This window comes from Juglans microcarpa x Juglans regia, chromosome 4D, assembly GCF_004785595.1.
Source record: "Juglans microcarpa x Juglans regia isolate MS1-56 chromosome 4D, Jm3101_v1.0, whole genome shotgun sequence".
NCBI classification, from domain to species: domain Eukaryota; kingdom Viridiplantae; phylum Streptophyta; class Magnoliopsida; order Fagales; family Juglandaceae; genus Juglans; species Juglans microcarpa x Juglans regia.
Window position 1 is genome coordinate 598957 of NC_054600.1, and position 22223 is coordinate 621179.

Sequence of the window (22223 nt, forward strand, 5' to 3'; positions counted from 1 at the left end):
CGTTCCCAAGGCACCAATGGGTCTAAAGGTAGCCTGGTAGTAGGAAATCGATATGAAAAGATAAGATGGGTAGGGTCGAGAAGAGTGAGGTCGGCCTAGGAAGCCCAGGAAGAAGCAGCAAGGTCACAAGCGCAAGATGTGGATTCCTGAGTCAGAAGGCCTGACACCACTACTGGCCGACAATCCACATACATAGGGTCAGGGACAACTTTGGTCCTTGGACACCGACGAGTGGACAGGCCTGGAAGGTGGGCACGCTGGTCCGAGACCACGCTGCATTTAATGAAGGTCAGGGACGGACACGCTTGAACCCTGGATTGTCAGCGGTTGCCACGATCAGGCATGGATGACCTGTCGCATGGCAGAACGTCGAGAGAGGGCGTGATCTGAGTATGGAGCAACATCAACATGATTAGCTTGCCAAGGGACCACCCCCAACCAGGAATATATACACCCCCCCCCCCTCGTGGGGGAAAAAACCACTCTATGCACTTTCGTTTGAGTTTCCTTAAATCATAAATTGAGAACTCAAGTTGACTTAGGTATCGGAGGTGTTTCTGACCACCCCGAGCCCTCATTTCTCCATATTCGTAGGAACGGATTGACCCATCGCGGAGTTGCTCAGGTTGAAAAACACGACATCAACACGCCAGATCACCAAAATCGCCACCATTAGATCTTTCATATTTGATTTTTGTGGCTAAAAAGAAACAAGCATGTTGCCTTCACGTGCCATCACAGATTCTAAAGTCTACTGAAGTTGGTCCAAACTGTAATCCTTCTTTTTTCGCATATATCTTATTACTTTCCTTGTTGTTTAGTAAAAAAAAAAAAAAAAAGAGTTTGTCTCTTGGACGTTTGTATATAAAGGTTGAGTCTCTGTTTAGACAGAGTACTGTCTCTAACGTTTGTTTGTAAAGAAGCACTTTCTTTTTTGTAATATAATTGAAATTTTATTCAGATATTTTTATAATTTAAAAAGATATAGTCATATATATAATATAAATTCCATTGCAATTAATATTCAAATGCAAATTAAATATGGACAATATTTAATGTTGTGGGGTTTATAAACTATATATAATAATTTTTTGTGCTAGAAAATGGTAGAGAATCTCAATCAATTTTCTTGACTCTAGCTTCTCTCTTGAATTAGATAACACTACAACAAAAATGAGTTTTTGTGATGGTTTGGCAATTGTGACCGTGCCCAAATTGTCACAAAAAAACATTTTCTGTGATGGTTTGTAGAAACCGTCACTAAAAGCAGCTGAGAAATTGCATTACGTTCGAACGTATACATATTAACGTTTGAACATTCCCTAGACATGCGAACGTGGAAGCTATTTACGTGCGAACATGAAAAAGTTTGATGCCAACGTTCGAACGTTAATTGATTTAATATTAAAGTTGGATATTTCAAATTAAAAAAAGATTGGGAATTGAAGTGCAGTGATTTAATATTAAAGTTGGATAAGTTAACATTAAAAAAGATTGAGAATTGAACTTCAAAAATAGTAAATATATTAAATAATATTTTTCATTACATATAATAAAAATAAAGTATAAAATATGATAAAATTTTGTAAACAACACTCAAATCAACGTGTTAGTGGAAGAGGGCTTATTATGGAGGATTGGGACAATAAATCAGGTAAGGATATGGCAAGATCGTTAGATCCAACAACCTAATTCTTTTAAGATTCAAACTATGCCCGCAGGTTTGGACTTAAATACAAGAGTAAGTGATATCATAGATCTTGATACCAAAAATTGGAATGCCAATTTGATTCAAGAGTGGTTCTCAAGTAAGGAAGGGGAACTAATACTAAAAATTCCACTAAGATGCTCAAACTGCCTAGATAAACTTGTTTGGAGAGGTAGTCAGAATGGTATGTTTTTAGTTGGAAGTGCTTATTATTTGCAAAAGGAGTTGAATGATAGAGAGAGAGAGGACAGGTTTTAACTTTCTTATGGAAGTTAAATGTGCCTACTACAGTAAAGATCTTCATATGGAGAGCTTGTTTAGAGTCCTTACCAACAAACTCAAATCTTTTTAAGAGGAGAGTTGTGGATTAACCACTGTGTCCATTGTGTAAGGTAGAGGAAGAATCAAGTATTCATGTGATATGGTATTGTCTAATTGCGAGGGATGTTTGGTGTATGGTTTTCAAGAAATTGCAGAAGGCTGGCTTTCCATTAGGATGGTTTCTGAAGTGGTTTGAAGCTATTATTGAGTTGTTTGAACAAGAGCAAGTGGAGGAAATTGTAGTTATAGCTCAAAAGATTTGGCATAGAAGAAATAATTTCCTGTTTAGAGGCTTTTTTACTCACCCAACAGAAGTGATGGTATCAGCAGTTAAGGCAACCAATGATTTTAGAGATGCAAACAAGAAGGACAGTAGAACTGAAGCAGAGGCGAATGCAACCAGTGTTAATTGGACTCCTCCTCCTCAGGAGATTTTCAAAGTGAATTGGGATGCATCTTTGAGTAAGAGAGGCAGCAAGGCTAGAATTGGGATCATTGTGAGAGATCATGAAGGCTTTGTCATGGGTACAAAGAGGATGAAGGTGACTAATGCTTCAAACTCACATACAGCTAAATCATTGGGGGCTTTTCATGTAGTTCAGTTTGTACTGGAGATTGGTGTTAGGAAGATAATCCTTGAGGGTGATGCATTAAATGTTGTTAACTACATAAAACAGGTAGAGGATTCTTGCCATTACTCGAGGGCTATTATTTGGGACATTAAAAAGGGTCTTGCTCAGTTAGACTATCGGGAAGTGGTTCACATAAAAAGGGGGGCAAGCATCGTAGCAGATGCACTTGCAAACAGTGCATTATGCATCTCTGAAGATGTTGTTGAGTTAGAGAGTTGTCCCTCTTGTATTGTTTCTCCCATTTAGGTACTTTGATCAATGAAGAGTTCTTTTTCTTCTTCTCCTTTTTTTTTTTTTTTAAAAAAAAAAGGTGTTGTTCACAAATCATGTTGTGCGGAACTCCTCAATCAATGTCGTGATCTTCTCGTTTAGATTATCGACACGATGAGCAATCTCGACGACAATCTCCTCTACAGTCGCGATCTATCGATCGATATGTGCAATAAGATCTGAGATCACCACATCAACCCAAGGAGGCCACGCATCCCCTGTAGATGTGCTCATTGGTGATTGACTAGTACTCCCAATATGGGGAGCAACACCGTGCTCGACTGGGTCAAAAGAACAAGATTTGGTATAAGGCCAGGGTGACGTCAAGCATGCCCCCTCCCCTGTCCAATGCTCTGATGTTGTGTGGTTATGTCGATGGAGCTTATCTGGTCTATCATCCACTCCTCCACCTTAGGTTGCACACTCCAAGCCAGTAATAGCTTGATAATGAGGACTTCATATGGGAGGTTGTTCCTGAAGAAGACACTCGTCTCGTAACGGATTTTCTAAAAAATACGAAGTGGTAAGTTGATGGGCTCTCCACGTGTCACTATCATAAGGAACTGTGCGCGAGTCTGGCTAAATGTAGCCTTATGTCCTACAGGATCCACATTTGTTGCAACAATAAGATGCAATATGCAGAAAAAAATGGAGGAGTTGTACTTGGCTGAAGGAGTTCTTCCTATCAATTAGGTCTCGATCACTCCCAATGAAGATGTAGAAATCATCATCTCGACTGTCGTCGTTTTCATCAGTATCCTCGGCCTTCGACCAGTCAACTAAGCCAGTAGATAATGCAGAAGTGCCTACATCTGCATCTACTCGAGATCCATCCATAGGGGAAGCATATCCTACAGTCGATATCTCAGCTACGTGACGGATCCCTAGAAGCTCGTCGATAACATCCGCCAAGATCTCAAAATGAACACCGCGTACTGTCACGGTGTGAGATTATGCATCCTTAGGCATGAAGCACATCGCCATATAAAACTCTCGAACTATTGAGGGGTATATGTGCAAATACTCATCCAGCCTCTCGTAACGAACACGTCTCGAATGCTCTTTTGCTCCCATATGAGTTCGTGGAACTGGTTGATCATGATTTCTCTTTCAAACATTACTATTCGAGCCTCGATTCGAGATGTGTCCTCGCTTGATCCTTCCCTCCCATTTTTCCTAATCGTTAGAAGATGAGTCATATCCTGAAAGAAATAAAAAAAAATTGAGCAATATTAATATTATGATGCATATTATGTACTGTAATCTAAATTATTTTGAGAATAAGTTCGAACGTAGAATATAACGTTTGGACATGAAGCTTAAAAGTGCGAACGTTTTATTTTTTACGTTCACACGTTACATTTCTCTAGAATTAGCATTCCAACGTAAGATAAGTTACATTCAAACGTGATGACTAAAACACTCGTTCGAACGTACATAACATATCACATTCGCACATGATAAAGGCAATGACTGTATTTAATAATACGTGCGAACGTACATAAGTATTAATTCGAACGTATATTTGGTTTATGACAACTGAAAGGTTTTACATTCTCAAGAATTCGAAATAACGTTCGCACATAACACTAATGTTCGCACGTATATGCCGCTCAAGAATACGAACGATCATTAGTGCAAACGTTATAAATGTTCGTTCGAATATAAAATATACATTCGCAAGCACTCTCTGTACGTTCACACGTACTGCAGAACATTCGCACATTATATGGTTAACGTGTGAATGTGAATGTCATCTTTCTCATTTGGAATGTATAATGTTCAAACATTAGAAGTTAACGTTTGAATGTTACGAGACAGAAATGGCTGAGTCAACTCAGTCATTCTCTAACACCTCAAACACAATAAAAGTGGCCAAAAATCACCGTAGAAATGAAGTATAAACTTCAAGAAAGCTTTCTGTAGTGGCCGTTTGGCCATTGACAACCTATGGTAGCTGAAAAATCAAGATGAAGGTCCGGCTACCAATGGGTTTCGGGAACCACCGAAACTTCCATTAATAATAATAATAATAATAATAATAATAATAAACTACCCAAAGGTTAAAAGGGATACCTACCTCTTTGTTAACTTTTGTAGTGAAATTTGACGGCGGCAGTGATGGTGCAAGCGATAATATGCAACAGAGGCTACGGACGATTTTTTGGAGATTAAATGATTTTATGTCGTTTCGTGTTTGAACTTGAGGTTTTAAGCACGTAACGTTCGAACGTTTAAGTAGTAACATGCGAATGTCAAGGGATGAGTGAGAAAGACATCCGAATGTTTCAATTCTAACATTCACACGTTCAATTACTTAATTATCGTGACATGCGAACGTTATGTTAGTATGTGCAAACACTTGTCACTTAATGTCTAAAACATACGAACGTTATATTGGTACATTCGAATGTTTCTAGCATAAATTTTAAATAATTTATACTAAGTAATATATTATATATGCACTATACTTATGCATTATGTGCTGATATATATACTATATATATTAATCTAGTGTTGTTATTTAGTTTAATAAAGTGTAATTAACAACTAATGTTATGTACTAACATATTATAAGCTAATAATATATGTTATACTAATAATACTACGTACTAGTATATAAGATATACTAGTACATAGTGCACTAGCATAGTATATATAGTATATATACTAATCTAGTGTTGTTATTTAGTTTAATAAAGTGTAATTAACAACTAATTTTATTTACTAACATATTATAATCTAATAATATATGTTATACTAATAATACTATGTACTAGTATATAAGTTATACTAGTACATAGTGCACTAGTATAGTATATATACTATATATTAGTCTAGTGTTGTTATTTATTTTAATAACATTATAATTAACAATTAACGTTATGTACTAACATACTATAAGCTAATAATATATAAATATATAAACCACTATTGTTATATAAACTATTATTGTTTAAAAAATATATAAATACGCGAATCACGTTCGAATAATACAAATCTACGTTCGCACGTTTTGTGCTGACGTGCTTACGTGGAGATACACATGTGAATATTTTTAAAAATTTGGCGGGATCTTTTCCCGTGTTAATTGTTAGAAAAACTGAGATATTTACGTTCAAACGTTTAGAACGTAACGTTCTAATGTATATGCGTGGATGTGTGAATGTAGAGTCTGGATGTGCGAACGTGAATGAAAAAATTGGTGGGATCTTTCCCGCCTGAATTATGGGTCACCTCACCTATGAAATCATCAACAAAATGTACAAACATTTTGAATGATACGTTCGAACTTAATCCACATGATTTGTGCTTGTTGTGGAGATTATTAACGTTCGCATGTTAAATATTGTACATTCGAATGTTTGTGAGTGTTAAAAATTAGACGGTACTTTTAGAGGGAACAAAAATTTCACGTAACGTTCAAACATATATTGTGACATTCGAACTGACCGCTATTTTGATGCGGCGACTTTTCATTTAAAATGTTGCTGCAATAACTCAAGGACTCTTTTAAAACGCTGTCATTCAAGTAAGGAGAACCCAAAGTCGTTGCAATAAGTCCAAAAAATTTGAAAAAAAATAAAGATGCCCTAGACAAGTTGCACGGATTGAAGGCAATTCATTGGATTGAAGGCAATTCATCCCATTTGCCTTCAACCTGTGCCTATAGTGAATGATTGTGAGTAAGAGAGAGTTAAAGTGAGAGAGAGAGAGTTAGAGTGAGAGAGAGTTAGAGAGAAAAGAGCTTAATATTGTGAGGTTAGTATTATATTTCTTTTGTGTTTTTGGATTATGTTATGATTTTTTTAAGTATTATTTAATTTGAACTAACTTGTAACATCTGAGCCCAACACAAAACTCGTATTCAATATATATATATATATATATATATATATATTTCTCCTGACCATTTCTCTTCCCACTCATCCATTCCTCCCCACGTACAAAAAGTTCCCCGCATCAAGCACGGCAACTGCATGGTAACTGCTGCCCCCATGCACGTAACCACCTTTCTTTTTTTTCCCCCTTTCCCATGCGCTCCTTCAATGCCAGGCATTTCGGTTTCTCAATATACTTCACCTTGTAGATTCTCTCTCTCTATTTATCTATCTTCTCAGCACAAAGTCGTAAGGCTCCTGGAAATGCCACCACCTCTGTGCCAGCAGCCCACATGGCAACACCGTGATCCAAATAAAGCAAAGCCTCTATTTTTAAGCAAGAAAACAGAGCAAGCCAAGTGCTCTCAACCCCAATACTTCCTGAACGATTGTCCACCACCCTCATGCACCTTCATTGGCAACAAAAGATGCTGGAAAGCAAGACTAGTCGACTTTCGGACTGCAGCCCCCACCACTCGGTTGTCGTGCTCCTCTCCTCCACAGATGTGCAACATGAAGTGGAAATCACCTACTTCTCTTAGCACCATGCCAACCCCTATGACAACCACCATCCGAGGCTAATGTTGCCCCAACTACTTCGTGATCTAATGCCGCCCCAACCACCTTGTCGCTGTCTCTTGCTGCCTCGGTAAGTATCTTGCATGGTATTCCTCTCACCATGTTTCCTCTCTCTGGTCTCTCTCTCTCTCTCACTTCTTCTCTATCTTAGTGCCCTCCGCATTGCTGACCGTCGTATTCTTGCCGTCGTGCTTCCACCTTACCTCCGTTGCGCACCTTAGTCTCGTTGGTATGAAACAACCCTATCTTTTGCACATGGGTTGGCTGTAGGTAATTTCATAAGTTTGTTTGTATGTTTGTTTTATTTATCTGTCTACATATTTTTTTAGAGCACATGCTTTGACAAATTTCCAGAAATATCAATAATTTTACGTAGCCCGTCTTTCCTTTATATATTAAATTGTTGTATGGACTTTATTTTAATTACATGTTTTCATAAAGAAATTAAATTAGATTTAAATTGTATTATTTAGTATTAAATTATTTTTAAAGTTTAATTTTAAAAATGAATAGTAAGTACGCAATTTTATTTTTGAGTAATTAGATTTGATTAAGTTTTATTTTTATTAAACGGAATTTTTGTTGATTACTTTAATCTATTTTGTTATATTATTACATTAAGTAAATATCGACGTATTTGAGGATTTATGATATTTTAGGGTTTCGAGGAATTTAGATTTTTAGGAAAATAGGCTACTTAACGTTTCAGATTTAAGTATTGAAAAATGTGTTAATTTTTTATATTTATAGAAATTACGTGATTATTTTTATAGGTGACGATTGATTTTTCGTTCAGTACTGTTGTGAAAAATTTTTGAAAAGGTAAAAAGTCCAGATAAATGGAGTTCCTATGCTAGGCTTTACACAAATTATTTAGACTGAGACTGACTTTCTGAAAAATTATGCATGTTTTGTTATGAAATGAGAACTTGGGAAAAAAACATCGGTCATTTATTGGCATTACTCATGAAACCTGTATGAAAAAGAGAAAATGTTTTTGACATGTTGTCTCTGAAATCTGAAAAAAGGGTGATACTGAAAAATCTAAAAGATTGTGCATTGATTTAGAAAGATGCTCCGACTTTTGTTTTCAGTATGTGAAAATGATCTGAATATGTTTTGATACTCTATTTTGTTTTGATATGGCATTTGAAAACCTTTGGCATGATGTACTGATTTTGTATCTGACTCCGTCTCTGCTCTGCTCTGCTTTGTTTGGGTTGGTACTAACTTCTCTATCACTGAGTGCACCCACTTTGAAAACAAAGTGGTTTTATGTGGTATTTCTTGTATGCACACTCGGGATTCCAAGAAGAATAAGGAAAAGATTTCATCTTTGTCTCTGCTCGGTTTGGCCACCGGAGATAGCACAACCCTATCATGGGGGTGAAACATGGTCTCTGCTCTATGAGATGCTTTGTTTTGATGTGATGATGATATTCAAGTTATATTATGCTATGCTAAAGTAATCTGGGTTTTATGTGTCTTAAAATTATCGCTCTGTTACGTTTGAAAACATATTTTGTTCCGTATGATAATTCTGGAAAATATTTTGTTCGGCATACTGTACTTTGTAAATGCTTATGTTTGCACGCTAGTACATATCATCTGCTTGCTGAGTTGTTGATAATTCACCTCTTATCTCCACAACATTTTTTAGATATTTTGGATACTTCAGTGGAAGTTCAAGAATAGGAAGTATGGGTAAGGCTATGTGAGCATGGTATATTAAATACAAAGAGGCTACTTGTTGTCGGAGAATTTTATTTAGTAGTTTTGTTTTGCTTTGTTGACGTAGTACTTTGGGAAAGTTGACATTTATTTTGAGATTTTGTCGTATTCTTAGTTAATTATTTTGGAGTAGTTGGTTTAAAGCAATCATGCCTATGAGTAATTGAGGAATTGAAGTTTATACTTGTATTGTGAATATATGTTTTTAACTAGTATTATGTTTTTGTTCGAATGATTATTTGTTGGGGATTTTTGAAACTTGTCATTTGTAAAGAGATATTTCTAGGTATATTTCTAAATTTTGTTAGAATATTGTTGTGAATCTTGTTTGGATATTGTGAAAATGTTGTTAGATAATTGATTGTGAATATGTTTGGATATTCTGAATATGTTAGATAATTGATTCTGAATATGTTTGGATATTGGGAATATATTGTTAGATAATTGATTGTGAATATGTTGTGAAGATGCAAGTTGTGAATTTAATAAGAATATGTTGTGAATATATTGTGAATGTATTGGTATTTAATTGTGAATATGTTGTGAATTTAAAAAAGGAAAATTGAAAAAATATCTTGAATTTTATAATATTAAGAATATAGGAGATATAATTAGGTAAATAATAGGGTTAACAAATACTATATGGCACTAAGATGCTAGATTATACTATATAACTAAAAAAACGAAGTAATTCATGATAACATACTTAGTAAATAGATATAAAAAAAAATACTTAGTAAATAACTAATAAATAAATAAATAAATTTATATACACTAATGTAAATTAATTAATAAGATATTATACAAAAAGTAATTCATGATAACATACTTAGTAAATAAAAAAATAAGATAAAAGAGTACCAAGTAAGAAATAAGATATTTAGCAAATAACTAATAAAAAACAAATAGCTAATAAATAAATAAATGCTTTAACTTGAATTTAATTTATATATACTAATATAAGTTAATTAATAAGATATTATACAAAAGTAATTCATGATAACATACTTAGTAAATAAAACAAATAAGATAAAAGAGTACTAAGTAAGAAATAACATACTTAGTAAATAACTAATAAAAAAATAAATGCTTTAACTTGAATTTAATTTATATATACTAATATAAATTAATTAATAAGATATTATACCAAAAGTAATTCATGATAACATACTTAGTAAATAAAACAAATAAGATAAAAGAGTACTAAGTAAGAAATAAAAAACTTAGTAAATAACTCTTGACATAGCTTGTGTGTCGTATATATGTATATGTTATTTGTTAGATTTTGTGTGACGTTGCATGAATAATTTTAGACCCAAGATTTGGGAATTAGTGTACACTCAGGTATGAATGAGTTGATGGCTACATTATTTCGGTGTCGCAAGGGACGATACCATGACCACTTCAAGAAATTCGAAACGTTGGAAGAAGCTGCTCAGTCTCATTTTCAAAAAATGAAGTTAGACGATTGGATGAAATATTGTGATCTTTTTGCAAGTCCAGATTATCAGGTATTCTATATTTATTCCCTATAAGTTATTTAAATCTATATTGGTTTCCTATATTATATTTAATATTGTTAATTTCTCCTGTAGCACTTAAGTTCTATTAATGTACAAAATAAAACGGCTTTGACAAACTATCATCGTGTGGGCTCAAGGCCATTCCAACGTCTTGTTGATAAAATGATAATTGATAACTTATTAATTCTCACTTATTTTTATCACATTCTTCTATTTAAGTACTAACATTATTTTTTAAAATTACTAATGTCGTTTTGTTAGAAACATGATGATCTTAAAAATTTCTCCCTCATTAATATCTATGTTGCTACTCTCACTAATGAGCACAGTAAGTGGGTTGATCCTGTAGCTAAAGATAATTATGTAAGTGATGTTATTTTATGTGAATAGTGCAACATGTGAATTAATATTATGTTTGATTCCTAATTTCTTTTAATATATTACTTATTGTGTGTTTTAGTTGTAATTGCAGGAAAAAAATGATTGAGATCCAATCAGCTTCTGAGGAATCCTCTCCTAGTGACATAAACATATTTATGCAAGTGCTCAGGACCAAATCTGGTTTGGTAAGAGGTTTGAGACGTTTTTTCAAATGTGTCAGTTCATCCTCTAAGACCTTGACTTCGGAAGTTAACAATCTTACTAAAGATTTAGATGCAGCACGCCAAGAAATTGAGCAGATGAAGTGGAGACAGCAGGAGTTGGAGTCTCTCTTATTGCGACAGTTTGACTTAGAGACGTGTTTGCAGGAGCAACAAAGAGACTGCGATGAGAGAATACTTGCATTGACGTCCAAGAGCAAATATAGAGGGAGCTGATGGTCCAGATGGAACGTGTTATATCAATTCAATAGGATCGTGGGTGAAGAAAGAAGAAGAAATGATCAATATATCATTATCATTATTAAGACATTATTATCTATTTTTGTAACTCTATAAAACATTATTAGTTATTACATTTATGGTGTAATATGAAACAATTTGTATGTTTTTTAATTTTTTTAAATTACTATTTCTGATAAGAACGTTTGCATGTAAACAACAAACGTTTGAACATGGCTTCGAGTTCGAATCAACGTTCGAACAAAATATCAGCGATTTCAAACAAAACGTTTGAATGTAATCTGCTACGTTCGCACGTTTTAACGTACAAACAATCTAAACGTTCGAATGATTAGAATAGATATGTGTGAACAACAAACTAACATCCGAACGTTAAAAATTTTGCATTCGAACTCTTCTCCTTTAACATCCAAATGTTACATTCAAACGTCTTCGAGTTAACGTTCGAACATGGTTACGTTCAAACGTAAATATCATTCGTGCGAAGCAAAAACAACAAACGTCAATTTTTTAACGTGTGAATGTTAATCAATCGGGTTAACGTTCGAACATCAGTTTATACATGCGAACGTTACTTTCTGTAACATTTTTTAACTGTCACAAAAAATTATCACATTCGAACAATACATCTTACAAAAGACTTCCAACCGTCAAAAAAAAAAACTCGTTGTGACGGTTGAACATTAAATATCACAAAAAACATTCTGTGATGCCTTTTAGGTGACGGTTGTGATAGCGGTCTCAAACCATCACAAAAAAGTTTTGGTGATGGTTTGCTTATTTTTTTATGACAATTTCGTCCGTCACAAAAGTCAAATTTTGTTATAGTGTAATTACTTGGATCTACATATGAATCATAATTTTACACGCTGATGTGCCTGTTAGCTTTATTCCGAAATTTAATTTTTTAATAAGCTTTTGGATGAGTTAATTAAGACTGACGTTGTTAATACTGGATCATCAGCATATAACAGTATAACTTGAGCGCCTTTAAAAAAAAAAAAAAAAAAAAAAAGGAAAAAAACTTGTGTACGTATACGTAGCCATTTTTGTCGAATTAAGAAGAGCTAGCTAGAGTTCGAGTAAGTATATATAAACTGCATGCATGCAGCATGGGGGCGGTAAAGTCTCATCAACTGATCTGTCATTAAACATCCCCTAATTCGTTGGTGGGGGCAAGTAGATATATAGAAATTAAACTGATCAATAATTTAACGTACGGTGTCCATATGATCAATTGAAACCAGAAATTAATGCACATGCAGGTGCTGCATCGACAACCGAGACTATATATATATATATATATAGCTAGGTTAGATAAATATGTGTGCGCGTTACCATGCATGATCCGAAGGAAAACATGATGAGTCCAATTTGATGATAAAGGATTGATCATCAGATCAGGAATGTTATATATAATTATATATTCACTAGATTATCGTATATCTTTGTATGAAATATTTGAAAACATATAATATATATAAGTACACATACGCATGCATATATATTTGCTTATACATTTTATAAGGTTAGCATGCATGCATGATGATGAAATATTAGTAAATCCCACCTACGGCCTGATCACGATATTGATCATCACTAAGTACATGCAGCTAGCAGATCATGATCATCAACAAATCAAGAAAGGCGGCGTAAGAACAATTAAATAGCTTAATTAAATAGCCCACGTACGATCCTAGCTATGCATAAACAAACTCTCGCGCACACATTATATACATGCATAAATACGGATCGATAGATAAATGATCAGGACGTACTCATTTGTTTTATGTTTGGCTTTCAGTTCTGCACCTTTTTTTTTTTTTTTTTCTTTTTTTTAACGTAGCTTTCAATTATAAGTAGTATATATGAAAAAGATGCAGATTGTCAAAAATTAGATAATATGCATCGAACAAAATGATCTGTACCTTGTAATATTTGACAAGATCGATCGATCAATAGCGAAAGTCATGTACAGCCTCCTATTTTTTTTTTTCTCAAATCCAGAAAATGCTGCTCGATCCTCTACTACTCGAGGCTGCATATAATATATAACATAGTAAAAAACAAGTAGATCGAGCATTTGAATTACGCTAAAACATTACTGCATGCCATCAATGAACAAAGAAACTTCAACACTCACTGCTTTGTCCTGATCAAGATCATTCACGATTTCAAACTTAGGGTTATATATATCTAAAATCAACAGTTTGCTCCCAAAGCAATGGAATTGTAGCCCCCGAACGGCCTGCACAAGGCATGCAATTAAATGGATAAATAACATGAGACAGCTCAGGTCGATGAAACATGCAATTACCACAACACAATTTTAAACCGAATCCCACGTCGCAGCCTCTCCCATGCCCATGCCCCTAGGCAGTGAACTCAGCCCAGTCCGCACGCTGGGGCTCCTCGCCAAACAGCCGCGTTTTTGAACCACCTCAGGAAAATCAATCCACCACAGCCCAGCCAGGACTCGATGCCAAACACCATGGAAACCGCCCCCAACAGCCATATTCCCAGCCCCTGTTTTGCACTCACAAAAACAGAGCACTCCACCAACGCCATGCATGAGAAACCAGCAATTCGGCCACCACCAAGAGAGGCCAGCTCCGCCCTAAACCACCCCTGCAGAGCCACCTTTGGGACCCCGGAGGCCATCGTACCAAGCGCCTCTCCAATCACGCGACTCAAGCAACGAAGGGCCAGACCCTAGCGCACAAGCGTCCCGCGCGATTTCAGGAGTACCCAACTACCGGGAAGATTCGCTGAGCCACAAGTTCAGCCTCAAGCTCTCCCACCTCCGACCAAACCTCATCCCTATCCCTTCCCTTTGTATATAATATGGCAGCTTTAAGTGAGGCGACACGCTCTGTTTTAGGAAACCAAAACAGGGCATTATAGGAACTTCACAATTGTACCGGTTGCTCCTCCGCCTCCCACGTATGCCCATGCGGAGATACGTCGCCGAAAGTCTCCCTCTATCGAGTCCTGCTCTCCCCTAACCGACTCAGCAAACTACCAAGCCGATGTGCCCCTTCGCCGGTTGCGCGTCGCCAAGCTGCACCGAAGCCATCCTTGCCATGTACGTCCACTGCACCACCTTCGTTGGAACGTCTCATTTTTTCATGCTTAAGCACATCTCCACCGTTCCGGAACTCACGGAAAGGGTACGGCGTTTCATACGTAAGGAAAGGGTACGGCGTTTCGTTTCATGCTTAATTAAGCACATCTCCACCGTTATGGAACGTTGCGCCATTCGGTATATAAGGGCTGCTAGTGCATGGGTGAGAAACCGTGCTCCAGAGAAACACAGTACATCTCTCAATCGATATATTCTTTGTCCACTGTCGTCTCAGTCACAGTACTTTGTCATTTCCAATAATCCATGGCCAAGCCTGGAGATTCCTCCTCCTCCTCCTCCTCCTCCGATGAGCAACAACAACTTGGGCGTGAGATGCCTCCTCAGATTAATGCTTATGCTGTCGGAGAGGATGCCCGCATGCAAGGAGCTGATCAGAAGATTTCCCCAACTAGGGCTCAACAGACTGGGGGTAATAATGGAGGAAACAACGTTAGGGCTGAGGGTGGTACTGATGCTGTTAATGTTGTTGGAGGCCCCCTGGAGGGTCCTAGTAGGAAGCGGAGAGGCCGAAACGAGGAACAGGGCTCATCGAGCATGGGCACGCAAAAACCTAAGAGGAAGGTGGAGTTACTGGATCCACCATCGCGCGACCCCGACTGCGTCGTCTGTGGCAAGCACTTTAACTCGTGGAAGGCTTTGTTTGGGCATATGAGGTCCCATCCTGAGCGTCAATGGCGTGGGGTGTTTCCTCCCCCGACTGGAAGCTGGGACCCTTTAGGATCACCGGACCGAGAAGTAGAAGCAGGAACTGGAACTGGAACTGGCGCTGGCCGCATAGGCCCTCGGGCTCAAGAAGAAATCGCTTCGACTCTTCTCAATGTGGCTCAGGGCGTGATGTCGAGAATGACTCCTGTACTGATCGGTGCAGGTGGCGTGGATGGAAGTAAGGGTGATGAGCCTGCACCCTCGGCTGCTAAGGATTCCACTTCTTCTTCAGCGAGAGGCCTCCTGGGAATCGATCTGAACCAGCCCCAAGAGAAAGGCCCAAAATCTCCGAGATTCGATCTGAATATGCCTGCTCCGGAGGACGATGATGAGGACACTGATTCTTCATAAGTCCTCTCTCTCAGATATGGGAAATGCCTGTGTTGTGCGCTGCTTTTTTTTACGTTGATTTCCGTCCGTCGTCATGCATGGGTTTCGTGCATGAATAAGAATAAGACTTATTTGTTTTATCTGTTCCAGTTCTCTTCCTTCCGATATGGTTGGAGTACGTCATGTACGTACGTTGATATTTCCTTTTGTCTTGCACTTAAAAGTTGAATAATGTTGTGTTTGGATGCTGTTATTCCAGCAATATTAAAATAATTATTATTCTTAAGATATATATATTTGATCATTCCTCTTTACTTGTCCTTTGAAAACTGTTTGTAAACATAATCGTGGCGATATATATATATATATATATATATATATATATATTGTATTATTGTAATTCATAAATTAAATTATGGTTTTTTCTTTCAAAGCTGTGCATGCATGGGTCATGACACTTAAAAGATGAATCATGTTTTTGTCGGCCTATGATCATACACTTAAATAAAAGTTGAGTAGTACTGGTCCTGTAAATATATATATATATATATATATATATATATATGATTTAGAGTATATATCCGACTGATGAGTGATGAAAACATTGGTACATATATATGATCGGGGGGCCAACATATTATCCAGATCGGATGATCTCTAATTAATCCGATCCTTTGCATGGCAGATATCCAGGTATATATATAATGCAGAAGGCCGCTAGCTAGGGTTGTGGGAATAATAAGATCATCTGTAGTACTAGTACTAGTGTTGTTAAAACAAATTTGCAGTCAAAGTCGAATCCGATATGGCCGTCGCCCAATGACCTTTGTTTTATTTTTCTCTCCTTCCCACATACCACCATCTGCAAGAACGGACCCCTCACCTGCACGAAACCCACCCCATCGCCTCACTCCTTGCAGTTTTGGTTTCCCCCTCACAGTCACTCCCTTTCTCCGAGCCTCACTTTCCCCTCCATGCCCCTGTTTCTCTCATCCCTCCCTCCCTCCCTCCCTCTCTCTCTCGGTTCTGTATTGGTCATTCTGGGTAGTGCTGACAGCCGATGGGTCCTTCACATACGACAAGCTTTCTCACGGCGTTGCACCTCCTAACCCTCGCTCGGTCAGGCCATGGTGGACTCCGTTTGTAATCATGCTCGACACTACCTCAAGCTACCGAGGCCTCCCTCAGACGAAGCTAAAACTTGAGGACAAGTGCAGCAAACACTGTACTGCAGCCGGTAACAACCGCATGTAGCATCCCCTCTCTAGGGTACAACCCCACTACTTCAAACCTCTAACCCATGCCACCGTAGCCAGCCTTGAACCACGTGTATAGGAACAGCCACGCAAGCCCCCCGTGCATGACCTCAGCCGCAGCATCCTGCTGCTATTGAGAACGTTCGTCCCAACATGAAGCCCAGCAACCCACGTCAGCGGGTTTGGCCACCACGTTGCAACCTTCACCCACTACAAAATAGTGACACGAGAAGGCTGAAAGCCATGCTGCCGTAGGAACTGCCCTAAGCCACCCTCGATTCCCCACGTCTCAGCCACTAAGGTTACACCCCACGGAACCACTGTGTCCAATAGTCAGCATAAAACATCCAGTTAAGCTCCACGAAACTCCGCCGTAAACCACCGTAGCCAGTCCAGAACCACCGTGTAGACGCGACCTCCACGTCCTCTGTTTGCACCACACTGAAACAGGGTATTTATTTTCACCGTGAGACACAAACCAGCCACCACTCTATCTCAGGAAGCCACCGCACGTCGCTAGCCCCCTTTACGTTGTTAGTTTTGTTTTCTTAGTGGAGACGAAAAGCAGAGAAGGAAAGAAACATACTCTTTCTATTGAAAAGAAGACTTTCTTTACAATATGATAACTAGCTCTATATATAGTAAGTATAGTAGGGCAAAAACAGAGAATATTGCAGAAAAGGGAATAAAAAAAAACTTTCTAACAAACTGTACTGAAATTGCTAGCAGAATGCTTTCTAGAATCATCTGTTGGTTACATGATTTGCTGATTTTGATGACTCGTGACAGTTTGTTGTGATGAGGTGGCTTGCATGATGTGCTGCTGGGATGACTTCATTGCTTTTGCTTGATTCAATATCCCCCCGCAAGATGGAGAGTGGAGATCAGTGACTCTCATCTTGAGCAACAGAGAGTAAAACATAGGGGAATGAAGAGCTTTAGTTAAGAGGTCTGCAAGCTGAGACTGCGATGGTGTGTAGGCTGTGGTGAGAACTCCTTCTTGAATTTTGTCCCGAATTAGATGACAATCTAATTCAATGTGTTTGGTTCTTTCGTGGAAGACGGGATTGGAGGCGATGTGTAAAGCTGATTTGCTATCACAGTAGAGAGTAGCAGGCTGAGAATGAGGGACTTGGAGATCTGCAAGAAGGTACTTAATCCATATGATTTCACATGAGGCTGAGGCCATGGAGCGGTATTCTGCTTCAGTAGAACTTCTTGATATAGTTGTCTGTTTCTTGCATTTCCAGGAGACAAGAGAGTGACCAAGGAAGACACAATAGCCTGTTGTGGAATGCCTAGTGTCGGGACATGATGCCCAGTCAGAATCGCAGTAGACAGTCAAGTGATATGAGGATGAAGATGGAAAGAACAAGCCCTGTCCTGGTGATTTCTTGAGATACCGCAACACTTTATAGGCAGCATGAAGATGAGGGACTCGTGGTGATGACATGTATTGACTCAAGATATTAATAGAGTAGGAGAGATCAGGTCGTGTAATAGTGAGATAGAGAAGTCTGCCAACCATTCGTCTATATTCACTAGGATCATCCAGCAATTGACCTTCATCTTTACACAATTTAATATTGGGATCCATGGGAATTAAGCTTGGTTTACAACCAAGCAAACCAACATCATTTAATATATCTAATGTATATTTTCGTTGACAAATCTGTATTCCAGTAGGATTTCGGGCAATCTCTAAACCTAGAAAATATTTTAGACAACCAAGGTCCTTGATCTTGAACTTGGTAGCTAAGAATTCTTTTAGGTCAGAAACAGCTTTGAGATCATTAGTGGCCACAATAATATCATCAACGTAGACAAGTAATGCAATGAATGAAGGACCACTGCCTTTGGTAAAAAGAGTATAATCAGCCCTAGATTGATTGAAACCATATTGAAGTAAAGATGAGGAAAATTTGGCATACCATTGCCGAGAAGCCTGCTTAAGTCCATACAAGCTTTTTTTTAACTTGCAAACTTTTTCTTTGTTGGGAATTGAGTATCCGGGAGGCATCTTCATGTAGATTTTTTCGTGTAATTCACCATGTAAGAAGGCGTTGTTTACATCAAATTGATGCAAACTCCAACCTTTAATGGCAGCAATAGCCAAAAGAGTTTTGACTGTGACAAGTTTGGCAAAGGGTGAAAAAGTTTCATTGTAATCAAGTCCTTCCTCTTGGGTATACCCTTTGGCAACCAATCGTGCCTTATGTCTTTCTATAGAGCCATCCGAGTTGTATTTGAGACGGTAAACCCATTTGGAACCAATTGCTTTCTTTCCAATAGGCAGATTAACAATATCCCAAGTATTATTCAATTGTAAAGCATCAATCTCATCATCCATGGCTTTGCGCCATTCAAAAGATTTCACAGCTTGAGAATAAGTGGAAGGTTCAGAAATTTAAAGAATGGCAGCAGCAAAGGCAGCATGTTTTGGAGAAAAGTTTTTGTTGGTTAAATAAGATGACAAAGGATAAAGAGAATCAGTACCTTGTATCTTGAAGCTGGATTGTGAAGAGGGAGTCACAAGGATCTGTTGACAAGAATAATCTTGTAAGTAGGAAGGGGGTTTCTTGGGTCGAGTGGATCGTCGAGGGGCAGAGGAAGAGTTAGGAGGAGTAATTTGAGAGGTAGGGGATTGTGAAGTGAATTGAGTGGGAGGGAGAGAAGGCTGGAATGTAAATGTGGAAATGTTGGAGGGAGGGGAAATAGGTGCAGGTAAAGGAATGTTTGGACCAAGAAGAGGAAAATATGATGTGGAATGTGAGTGGCTGCTATGATGATTGGAAATGGATGGTAAATTGGAAGGAAAAATATGTTCATAGAAGATGACATCACGAGAATAGAAGATGGAATTGGTGGCTAAATCTAGTAGCTTGTAACCCTTGATTCCAAAAGGATATCCAAGTAAAATACATTGTTTAGCTCGAGAATCGAATTTGTGGCGGTTTTGTTTAATAGTTGATGCATAACATAGACAACCAAAGGTTTTCAAGTGGGTATATGTTGGTGGTTTTTGAAAAAGCAATTGGTATGGAGTATTGTTTTGGAGATTGGGGGAGGGGGTACGGTTGAAAAGATATGTGGCAGTTAAGGCAAGATCATTCCAAAAGGAAAGTGAGATACCAGATTGGAATTGCAATGCTCGGGCAACATTAAGAATGTGTTGGTGTTTGCGTTCAACAACACCATTTTGTTGGGGACTCTCAACACAACTTCTTTGATGAATTATTCCTTGTTTTGAATAAAAATCTGTCATTGCAAATTCAGCTCCATTATCAGAGCGAATGATTTTGATCTTGGATTGAAATTGGGTCTCAATAAGAGAGCAAAAGGATTGAAGGAGAGGTCTGGTTTGGGATTTATTTTTCATTAAATACAACCAAGTACATCGAGTGTGATCATCAACAATGGTTAAAAAATCTAGAACCATCATATGCTGTTTGAGAGCAAGGCCCCATATGTCACAATGTATTAGATCAAAAGGCTGGGATGTTCGATGTTCACTTGATTGAAATGGTAGACGGTGATGCTTAGAAAAATGACAGATAGCACAAGGTATGTTGGCTTTAATAATAGCAAGATTAGGTAAGTCCTTTTGTAATAAGGAAAGCCGTGAATTAGATAGATGTCCCATTCGATAATGCCAAAGCTGTTGGTCATTAGGATGGGAAGTAACAGAGTTGGAAAAAGGAAATTTATTACATGGTAAAGTAGAGAAAACAGTGGAGAGGGCAGTAGGTGCAACGGGTGTCAATTTGAGATGATATAGACCATTGTGGATCTCACCCTTCCCAATCGTGCTCCAAGAGAGAATGTCCTGTAAAAAACACTCATTAGTGAAAAAGATGAGGCAGCATGATATATCTTGTGTTAATTTTCTGGCTGAGATCAAATTAAAATTGAAAGTAGGAATGCATAGAACATCATGAAGAATGAGTTTGTCACTGAGATGGACAGTCCCTTTGTGAGTTACTTGTGCAAGATGACCATTTGGAAATTTGACATTGAGAGACACGTGAGTGGGTGAACTGGTGTAAAGAGAAGGGCAACAGATCATGTGATCTGTTGCACCTGTGTCGATTATCCAACTTGTGACAGTGGTTAGTGGAGAAGAGGATTGAAGAGCTGTGAAACAAGAATTCATACTAGTCATGGTGGAAGCCGAGGGTGTGGAATCAATTTGAACCTGATTAATAGAATGCTGTGAGACTTGTGAATGCAGCAAAGTTTAAAGATGTTGATATTGAGCTTTGGTGAGAGCTTCTTGGGATCCTTCATTGATCTGTTCTTGGTTGGAAGAGCTGACTTGGTTAGCAAATGATTCTGTTGGTTTTCCTCGAGTGGATAGTTTATGGCTAGGTGGATAGCCATGCAGTTTAAAACATCGGGCAGAAGTGTGACCAACTAAATTGCAGTGAGTACAAACTGGTTTTTCAAGAGCTGGATTAGCTTTAAAACATCTTTCAAGAGAATGGCCAGGAATTTTACAATGGCTGCAAAAGGATTTTTCTCGCCTTGGAGGTCCATATGGTTTGGGGTTGTCCCGATTAGAGAAGAAAGTGGATTTTGTAGCTAAGGCAAGGGTATCATGTAAGGTGGGAGGGTTGGAAAGTTGCTTTCGTTTTTCTTCTTGTTGAACCAGGGCATAGACTTCACTGAGGCTCGGAATGGGTTTAATCAAAATGATTTGAGCTTTGATATTGGTGAAAGAATCATGAAGCCCCATGAGAAACTTCATAGTCCAGTCACGTTGCTGGTTCTCAAGGACATTTTTCATGGCACCACATGTGCATGATGGAATGACTTCAAAATTGAGAAGTTCATCAAGAAGCCCTTTTAGTTTGGAGAAATACAAGCTTACAGAATCGTCACCTTGAACAAGGGAATTAATGGACTGTTTGAGCTCATAAATTCGAGGACCATTATTTTGTGCAAATCGTTGTTCCAACTCAAGCCATAGGTCATGAGCGGTATCAACATACACGACACTATTTTTGATCTCTAATGACATTGCATTTTGAAGCCAAGTTATCACCATGTCATTACATTCAAGCCATGGTTCTAACAAGGGATGATTAGAAATGGTAGGTTCCTGTAAAGTACCATCAATAAAGCCCAACTTTTTTTTGATTCTTAGTGACCGACAAACTGTCCTTGCCCATGAATGGTAATTGTCTGCTGTAAGCAGATGAGTGGTGAGTAGAGTAGCAGGTCCATCGTTTGGATTAAGAAAGTATGGGCTGGAGGGGTCTTTAGGGTTTGTGTTGGTTGGGGGAGGAGGAGGAGGGGAT

The 22223-nt window shown here is 38.0% G+C and overlaps 3 protein-coding genes across 3 annotated transcripts; 1 reads left to right on the forward strand and 2 right to left on the reverse strand.

Moving 5' to 3' along the window:
- The first annotated feature begins 14875 nt into the window (after positions 1-14875).
- LOC121259544 lies at positions 14876-15688 on the forward strand. The gene has a single exon (XM_041161170.1). It carries the CDS (start codon positions 14876-14878, stop codon positions 15686-15688), a length of 813 nt encoding a protein of 270 aa, XP_041017104.1.
- Positions 15689-17677: 1989 nt separating this feature from the next.
- Positions 17678-19678, reverse strand: LOC121259545 (uncharacterized mitochondrial protein AtMg00810-like). Its single transcript, XM_041161172.1, has 2 exons — positions 19420-19678; positions 17678-19050 (listed from the first exon to the last, which is right to left on the reverse strand). Exon 2 carries the CDS (start codon positions 18947-18949, stop codon positions 17678-17680), a length of 1272 nt encoding a protein of 423 aa, XP_041017106.1. The 5' UTR covers positions 18950-19050; positions 19420-19678.
- A 1482-nt stretch (positions 19679-21160) lies between these two features.
- LOC121259546 lies at positions 21161-21970 on the reverse strand. The gene has a single exon (XM_041161173.1). The coding sequence runs from the start codon at positions 21968-21970 to the stop codon at positions 21161-21163; it is 810 nt and encodes a 269-aa protein (XP_041017107.1).
- Between the last annotated feature and the right edge of the window lie 253 nt (positions 21971-22223).

Bases quoted from the DNA above. Each gene is read 5' to 3' on its own strand.
- LOC121259544 (XM_041161170.1), top strand. From the start codon at position 14,876: ATGGCCAAGCCTGGAGATTCCTCCTCCTCCTCCTCCTCCTCCGATGAG.
- LOC121259545 (XM_041161172.1), bottom strand. From the start codon at position 18,949: ATGAAGATGCCTCCCGGATACTCAATTCCCAACAAAGAAAAAGTTTGC.
- LOC121259546 (XM_041161173.1), bottom strand. From the start codon at position 21,970: ATGGTGATAACTTGGCTTCAAAATGCAATGTCATTAGAGATCAAAAAT.